At 40.3% G+C, this 9,044-nt stretch overlaps 2 protein-coding genes and 2 pseudogenes across 2 annotated transcripts in view; 2 read left to right on the forward strand and 2 right to left on the reverse strand.

Annotated features, from left to right (window-relative positions):
* Positions 1-3,755: 3,755 nt before the first annotated feature.
* LOC120608018 (uncharacterized) lies at positions 3,756-3,874 on the reverse strand (annotated as a pseudogene).
* Positions 3,875-6,203: 2,329 nt separating this feature from the next.
* LOC120608002 (uncharacterized) lies at positions 6,204-6,322 on the reverse strand (annotated as a pseudogene).
* Positions 6,249-9,044, forward strand: part of LOC120607940 (platelet glycoprotein Ib alpha chain-like) — a 4,478-nt gene continuing 1,682 nt past the window's right edge. Inside the window, exon 1 of the mRNA XM_039869785.1 lies at positions 6,249-7,179. The gene's annotated coding sequence lies outside the window, so the exon portion shown is untranslated. The remainder of the gene's footprint in view (positions 7,180-9,044) is intronic.
* On the forward strand, positions 7,166-9,043 carry LOC120607939 (platelet glycoprotein Ib alpha chain-like; the record flags this gene model as incomplete). Its single annotated transcript, XM_039869784.1, has 2 exons — positions 7,166-7,557; positions 7,793-9,043. A coding segment is annotated over exon 2 (1,245 nt), but the record flags the coding sequence as incomplete, so codon positions are not given.

Genomic DNA, 9,044 nt, shown 5'->3' on the forward strand with positions numbered 1-9,044 from the left:
TCTATAGTGGCTGCACAAATTTACATTCTCCACACTCTATCTGACACTTCTTATTTTTTGTCTTATTGAGAATAACCATTCCAACAGGTGTGAGGTAATATCTGATTGTGGTTTTGACTGGCACTTCCGTTATAACTACTGATGTTGAGCATATATTTCATATATTTGTTGCCTATCTATATGTCTTCCTTGAAAGTATCTATTCAGGTCCTCTGCCCACTTTTTTAATTGGACTGCTTTGTTGCTGTTGAGTTGTACGAGTTCTTTACATATTTTGGATATTAGCTCCTTATCAGAGGTATCTTTTACAAATATCTTCTCCTATTTGGTTGGTTGCCTTTTTGTTTTGTTGATGTTTCTTTTGTTATATAGAAACTTTTTAGTTTGATGTAGTTCCATTCATTTATTTTTGCTTTTATTTCCTTTGCTTTTGGGGTCAAGTTCGCAAAACCCCCTTTAAGGCCAATAGCCACAAGTTTAGTTTCTATGTTTTCTTCTATGTGTTTTATTGTTTCAGGTCTTATATTCAAATCTTTAATCCATTTCGAGCTAATTTTTGTGTATGGCGTCAGATAGCAGTCTAATTTCATTCTTTTGCCTGTGGCTCTTCAGATTCCCAGCACTATTTATTGAAGAGACTTTCCTTTTTCCATTGTATGTTTTTGGCTCCTCTGTTGAAAATTAGTTACCCATATATGTGTGAGTTTATTTCTGGGCTCTCAATTCTTTTTAAAAATTAAAAAAAATACTTTTCCCCCATCCCTCCACCCCCTCCCCTTTGGCAACCATCAGGTTATTCTCTAATATCTTTGTATTTATTCTCTATATCTATGGGCTCTCAATTCTATTCCATTAGTTTGTATTTCTGTTTTTCTGCCAATACCATACTGTTTTAATAACTATTGTTTTGCAGTGTAGTTTGAAGTCAGGGAGTGTAATACCTCTGGCTTTGTTCTTCCCACCCTGCCCCCAGGATTGTTTGGCTGTTTGAAATCTTTTATAGTCCATACAAATTTGAGGGTTTTTTATTGTTGTTGTTCTATTTCTTTGAAAAACTCCATTGGGATTTTGATAGTGATTGCATTAAATCTGTATATTGCTTTAGGTAATATGACCATTTTAACAATGTTAATTCTTCCAATCCATAAACATGAAATATCTTTCAATTTCTTTGTCTTTTTCAATTTCTTTCAATAATGTCAACAATGTAGTTTTCAGTATACAAGTTCCTCACCTTCTTTGTTAAGTTTATTCCTATTTTATCCATTATGTTGCGATCGTAAGTGGGATTGTTTTCTTCATTTCTCTTTCTGATGTTTCATTGTTGGTATACAGGAATGCAATGGATTTTTGTATATTGATCTTGTATTCTGCAACTTTACTGTATGTTTATTGTTCGTTATAGTTTTTTGGTGGAGTCTTTACAGTTTTCTATATATAGAATTGTGTCATCTGCAAGTAGCAACAGTTTTACTTCATTCACAATTTGGATGCTTTTTATTTCTTTTTCTTGTCTAATTTTTCTGGGTAGGACTTCCAGTTACTATGTTGAATAACAGTGGTGAGAGTGGGCATTCTTGTCTTGTTCCTGATCTTAGAGGAAAAGCTTTCAGTTTTTCACCATTGAGTATATGATGTTAGCTGAGGGTTTGCCACATATGTCATTTATTATGTTAAGTTACTTAACTTCCATACTCATTTTATTGAGTGTTTTTATCATAAATGGATTTTGTATCTTGTCAAATGCTTTTTCTGCATCTATTGATATTACCTTATAATTTTTACCTTCTATTTTGTTAATGTGCCATATCACATGGATTGACTTGTGGATGTTGAACCATCCTTGTATCATAAAATGAACCCCACTTAATCATGATGTATGATCCTTTTAACATATTGTTGTACTGGATTTGCTAGTATTTTATTTAGGATTTTTGCATCTATGTTCATCAGAGATATTGGCCTACAATTTGTGTGTGTGTTTGTGTTGTCTTTACCTGGTTTTGATATCAGGGTAAATTTGGCCTCATAAAATGAGTTAAGAAGTATTCCTTCCTCTTCAGTTTTTTTGGAATAGGTTGAAAGGGATTGGTATTGTCTTCTTTGACTATTTGGTAGAATTCACCACTGAAATCTCTATTTCTGGACTTTTGTTTTTTGAGAGATTTTTAATTATTGTTTCAATTTCCTTACTAGTGATTGGTCTATTTAGGTTTTCTAATTCTTCATGGTTTAGTCTAGGTAGATTGTATATATCTAAGAATTTGTCCATTTCTTCTAGGTTATCAAATCTGGTGGTGTATGGCCTTATAATATTCTTGTACAATCCTATGTATTTCTGTGGTATCTGCTGTAACTTCTCCTCTTTCATTTCTTATTTATGTGTCTTTGCTCTTTTTCTTTAGTGAGTCTAGCCAGAGATTTGTCAATTTTGTTTTTCTTTTCAAAGAACCAGCTCTTTGTTTCATTTTTTCTATTGTCTTTTTGTTCTTTCATTTATTTCTACTTTGATTTTTATTATTTTCTTACTTCTGCTAACTTTGAGGGGTTTTTTTTGTTCTTCTTTTCTAGTTCTTGTAGGTGCGATGTTAGATAGTTTGAGATTTTTCTTGATTCTTGAGGTAGGCCTTAATGCTATAAACTTACCTCTTACTACTGTTTTTGCTACACCCCAAAAATGTTGGTATATCATATTTTCATATTCATTTGCCTTTATGTATTTTTAGGTCTTTTATTTCTTCTTTGACCCAATAGTTTTTCATTAGCATGTTGTTTAATCTTCACATATTCGAGGCATTCGACTTTCTTCTTAATTTCCAGTTTCATAACAATGTGGTCAGAAAATGTTTGGTATGATTTCAATCTTCTTAAATTTATAAAGACTAGTTTTGTGCCCAACATATGGTTTATCATTGAGAATGTTCCATGTGCACTTGAGAAGAATGTGTATTCTATAGTTTTGAGATTGAAAGCTCTATCAATATCAATTAAGTCCATTTTATCTAATGTGTCATTTAAGGCCAATATTTAATTGACTTTCTGTCTGGATAATCTATCCATTGCTGTCAATGGGGTATTCAGGTCTCCTACTATATTTATATTTTTGTCTTTTTCTCTCTTTACTTCTGTTAGTAATTACTTTATATATTTTAGTGCTCTCAGTTTGAGTGCATATATATTGATAACTGCTATGTCAGCTTGATGAGTTGTCCTCTTTATTATTATGAAATGTCCATCTTTGTCTCTTGTTACCTTTTTTATCTTGAAATCAATTTTGTCTGATATAATTACTACTATGCCTACTTTTCTCTGGATGTCATTTGCTTGAGGTATCATCTTCCGCTCCTTCACCTAGAGCCTATGTTTGTCTTTGGAGCCGAGATTAATCTCCTGCAGGCAATATATAGTTTGGTTTTGTTTTTTAATCCACCCCACTACTCTGTGCATTCCGATTGGTGAGTTCAGTACATTTGCATTTAGGGTGATTATTGACATATGGGGACTTAATACAGCCATTTTACCTTTTGTTTCCTGGTCGCTCTATATCTCCATTGTTTTTTTCCCTTGTGATCTGTCTGCTATTTTGGTTTGGGGTTTTTCTATTATTTTTCCTTTGTTTACTCTTTTATTTTTTTATTTTTATTTTTTAGGTGAGGCAACCCTTGGTTGACCTCACAGATTGCAAGGACCTTGTCAGCTTACAATCCCTTATTTATTTATTTGTTTATTTATGTTTGTTTGTTTGTTTGTTTTTACTCCTACAGCACCTGGTCTTGCTGGGTGGTCTCCCATCCAAGTACTAACCAGGCCTGGCCCTGCTTAGCTTCCAAGATCAGACAGGATTGGGCTTGTTCAGGGTAGCATGGCCGTAGACTTCTAAGTTTCTAACTTAAAGCTTGCTAATTCTTTCTTCCATCTGGTCTGGTCTATTTTCATTACTTTCTAGTGGAGTCATCTCCTTTATTGAGTTCTTCAGCTTCAGAGTTTCTTTTTGGTTCTTTTTTATAGTTTCAATCTTTTTGGTAAGGTACTCCTTTTATTTGATTTTATTCTTGAGCTTATTGAACTGCTTTTCTTTATTTTCCTGTATTTCATTGAGTTTCTTCATAATTGCAATCTTGAATTCTCTGTCATTTAAATCACCATCTTCCATGACTTGGAGTTTGGTTTCTGGAAACTTTTTATTTCCTTTTTGTGCTCCCAAGTTACTTTGGTTGTTTATGGTATTTGATGGATTATTTTTCTGACTGCATATTTTAGGTAATGAACTCTTTTCTTGTTTAGATACTGTTTTGTTCTCAACAATTCAGCAGGTTGATAGTTAGGGTACTTTCTTTTTGCTATGCTGCTTGGGACATCTCAGTTTCCTTTATCAGGCTCTGCTGAGGAGTGTGGGCATGAGATGTAAGTTTGCAACCTCACGGCTCTGTATCCCCTTCCAGTATGCTTATCAGCACCACTGTGTTATTTTAAACTTTCTAGCCACCTCTACCTGGCTCTGCCACCATGGGGAGAGGGCAAAGGAAATTTTTCTGGAGAGAAATTGTTTCTGCCCCTCTTACATGGCAGGCCACAGTGTGAGGGCTGTAGCCTGACTTTTCCTCTGCTGTCACTGTCACTGTGGGTGCTGAACTGTATCAGCAGCTACCATCCCTACTCGTTCCACTTCCCCTACTCACTCCACTTCCCCTACTCATTCCAATACACCAACCTTTAGATATTCTGATACATGGACCTTTCAGGTGTGTTTGTGTATTGAGCAAGGGATCCTTTATTGAATTATAGTTGTCTGACTTGTAAGTTTAAGTGGAGAAACAATGAAGTCACTTACTCAGCCATGATGCTGACATCACCCAGGCCACTTCTATTTTCTAACTTAGAAAATATTATTTCTAACTAAGTAAAATGTGAGCAAACCAACCTAGAATTATATTAAAAGACTAATTCATAAAGGCCAAGTAGGGTTCATCCCAAACATTCAATGATGCAAAATTAGAAAAAATTCAGGACATTGACATGTGAAGGAAAAAAACATAGGATCATTTCAGTAGGTACCCAAGCATATGAATCTCTTTCCTATGTCTACAGAATCCTTCAACTTATGAATCTTTGGAGAAGAACAATTTGGCTCCTATTACAGAAGCTGAAAATAGCAGACATTTGCTTACCTGGATTCCTTTGCAGCTGGGTCATAGGCACAGGACCAATCAGACGCACACCTAGACTTTGAATCAGGTGCTAGTATCACAAAGGAGTGGGGGTGGTGCAGCATTCTCACTCTGCAGTAGGGAGTTTGCAATAATACTGAGTTCCTGGCTCAGCAGCTGGAGTGGTACAAGCTTCAGTGACCTGCTCTTACAGCAGAGTTTAGCTCACCAGACAGGTTCTGCAGCTTGGTTTTGGGCACTAGTCCTAGCTATGTAGTTCTAAGTCTGGTTGTCTAGCCATCACTTACAAGTCTGTGAAGTAACCAATGTGTTTTTAATAAATTCCTTTTCAGCCTATATTAGCCAGAACACTTTCTGTTTCTTACAACTAAAAACCCTGATACCAATGCAGCAAAATATTAACAGCTTCAGTGCCTTTATTCCATATCATGGCCTCTCTCCATACAACTTTCCACCTTATTTCCTGCTACTTGCTGCCTCACTTTTTCCACCTTTTCAATTACTTTTGCAGCTGGAAAATTATATAAATGGCAAGTCTACGGATTAATTGCATCTGACTCAAGTGTCCACCCTTGTCCAGTCACCAGTAGTGAGCAGATAGAGCCAGGCAGCTTATGTGGTTGCATGGTGCCCTTTCTGGGGGTCAGTAGGAGGCAGATTTTCATCACTAGAAGGGACAGTGGACCAACAGATGTGGTGGCTGAATCTCTGAAACAAGCACCTAACCTGGTGTTAGGAAATCCTAAAAGGCTTTCTAGAGAAGGAAATTCTGTACTGGAAATTTCTAAATAAGTAAGAGTTATGCAGAAGGGGATAAGGGATAAGAAGAGAGTCCAGGCACAAGAAAGAATGATCTAGAGTGAAGGGTGGAGTGTTAAGAGATGGGGCTGGACAGGTAGGCAAAGGTCAGATCACACAGGACTCTAAAGGCCATATTAGGATCTTAGACTTCCTCCTGAGGGCTATAAAGAGGCACTGATGCATTTCAAGCAGTAGAAAAATTTACTTATTTATTATTATTATTACTTTTTTAAATGCTTACAGCACCTGATCTTCCTAGGTGGTCTCCCATCCAAGTACTAACCGGGCCCCACCCTGCATAGCTTCTGAGATCAGAAGAGATCAGGCACATTCAGGGTGGCATGGCCATAGACTCAAGCAGTAGAAGAATTTAAGCAAATCTGAAGTTCTGAAAGACCACTCCAATGGGAAGAAAGGAAGTCAGAAAGCTGGGAAACAAGACGAGAAGTAGTAGAGTGAAGCAGTAGAGAGAAGGTGGCAGCCTGGACTAGGAATGGTGGTAGTGGGAATGGAAAGGAGTGCATATGAGAGAGATTAGGAGGTAAAATCAGTGGGAATTGGTGACAGGTTTGATGTGGGGATTAGGGAAGGGAGGAGTTAAGGATATCTGTCAGGGATTTTGTTTGTATTGACTGAATGGCTAGATTAATGACTAGATGATGGTATCATTCACCAGGTTGTTGGGCAACACAGGAGAGTAAGTAAGCTACTTGGAAGAGAGACAATGAGCTCAGTTATGAACATATTTTAGTGCTTTTGGGACATCCAAAAGTCAGTGAAGCACATGTGTTTGGGTCTCAGGAAGGGTCAGAGCTAAAGATTTGAGTCAATAGAGTATGGATGATGATTGAAAACAAGAAAATAGATGAAGATAATCTCAGGTGTTTATGTAGCATAAGAAAAGAAGAAGGCCAAAGAACCACAATCTGGGGGCAGGTTAATTTTCATGAAGGGTAGAGGAAGAGGAATCCACAAAGAAAATTGAGAAGGGCCAGCCAGAGATGTAAGAGGAAAACCAGGAAAATTAGTGTCATGAGTCCCAAGGTGGGTGTGGCCACATGTGAGCAGGCTGCAGAAAACAAGATCATAATAGAAAAGTGTCCAGTGGACGTAGAGGGGTGGGAGGCACTGGTAACCTTGGCAAGAATTGAACCAATGGAGGGTTGTGGGTAAGAAACCAGCCTAAAGTCAGGTGAGAAGGCAGAGGGAGGTGAGGGTTAAAATTAGGCAACTCTAAGAATGTCACTGTGAAGGGGAAGTGAGAATGACAGCTGGAAGATTCCTAAAAGCTGGATGAGGCTGGTGGTTGTAGGAGTCCACTCCCAATTTCCCTAGTATAGAAAGAAAGTGGGAGAAAGTAGAGCCCAAAGGAGGCCTTGGGGGAAAGTTGTGGAAAGGGATGATAAGGGCCAGTGTCCGGGAGGGAGACTGTTCACTGGGTCACAGGAATCCCTATCAGGGTGCCATTTCCTCCCCATCCCCATCCCCTTCCTGCCTCTGACCAGGCCCTCCGTGGAGTTGGAAGAAAGAAGGACCGAGTCACACCCTGGAAGAAGTTCTGTGCCCTCGGAGGTTTTTCTGCCTACCCGTAAGCTGGGGTTGGGGTTAGGGGAAGAAGGGTTCTGAAGGAGGGATAAGAGCTAAGGACCTTGAGCTAGCAGTTTAGGCTTTGGGGGGCAAGGGTAGGAGAGGGGAGTGGAGAGGATGGGAGGTGGGGGAGCCGAGTTTCTGGAAAAGATCCTGGAGGCTTCAGTGAGGGCTAGAGCCAGGGGGAATGTGCTGGGGGCCAGTTGGGAATCCACTCAAGCTCCCCTTGCCCACAGGTCCCCATGCCTCTCCTCCTCTTGCTGCTCCTCCTGCCAGGCCCTTCACACCTCCAGTCCACCTGTGAGGTCACCAAAGTGGCCAGCCAGGTGGAAGTGAACTGTGATAATCTGGGACTGAAGGCGCTGCCTCCAGACTTACCAGCAGACACAAACATCCTCCGCCTGAGTAAGAACTCCTTGGGCACTTTTTCCACAGCGCCCCTGGTGCGTCTGACTCACCTCATTCAGCTGCACCTGGGTGACAGCAAGCTGACCAACCTGCAGGCTGATGGGAAGCTGCCATTGCTGGAGACCCTGGAAATGCCTCATAATAATTTGAAAAGCCTGCCCTTGCTAGGACAGGCATTGCCAGCACTCGTTACCCTGGATGTCTCCTTCAACAAGCTGGACTCATTGTCTCCTAATGCCCTGGATGGCCTGAGCCAACTCCATGAGCTCTACCTGTGTGGCAATAAGCTGAAGACTCTGCCTCGCCAGCTCCTGGCACCAACAACCCGACTGAGGAAGCTTAATCTGGCTGACAATAAGTTGGAGGACCTTCCCCTTGGGTTCCTGGATGGGTTGGAGGAGCTAGACACCGTCTACCTCCAAGGGAACTGGCTGAAAACAATACCAAAGGGCTTCTTTGGGGACCTCCTCCTGCCTTTTGTTTTTCTCCACAACAACCCCTGGTTCTGTGACTGCAACCTCCTCTATTTCAGTCACTGGCTGCAGGACAATGCCAACAATGTCTACATATGGAAGGAGGGTGTGGACGTCAAGGCCATGACCCCCAAAGTGGAGAGTGTTCAATGCGTCAATATACCCGACACATCCGTCTTTGCCTACTCAGGGGAGGGCTGCTCCCCCCTCAGTCATGGGGATGACCCAGGCGACTATGATAATTACGAAGAAGAGAACCATAAGGGTGATACGGTGCCTGCTACAAGGGCTGTGGTCAGGTTCTCTACCAACACCAAAGCCCATACAACCCACTGGGCCTTACACTATGAAGAATTTTCTGTTTCTGTAGACAACCAAATGCCCTACTTGCCTCCAACCCAAGAGTCCACTAAGAAACAGACCACATCCCCAACCTCCACAGAATCTACATTCTACACGACTCAAAAACCCACTACTGAATCCACCACAACCCGGATCACCCCAGAACCCTCAACCCTGACCACTTCAGAACCCACAAACTGGACCATCTCAGAACCTAAAACCCCAAAACCCACAACCCTGACCACCTCAGAACCCATAACTCCAG

Source organism: Pteropus medius, unplaced genomic scaffold (assembly GCF_902729225.1).
Source record: "Pteropus medius unplaced genomic scaffold, Ma_sr-lr_union100, whole genome shotgun sequence".
NCBI lineage: Eukaryota > Metazoa > Chordata > Mammalia > Chiroptera > Pteropodidae > Pteropus > Pteropus medius.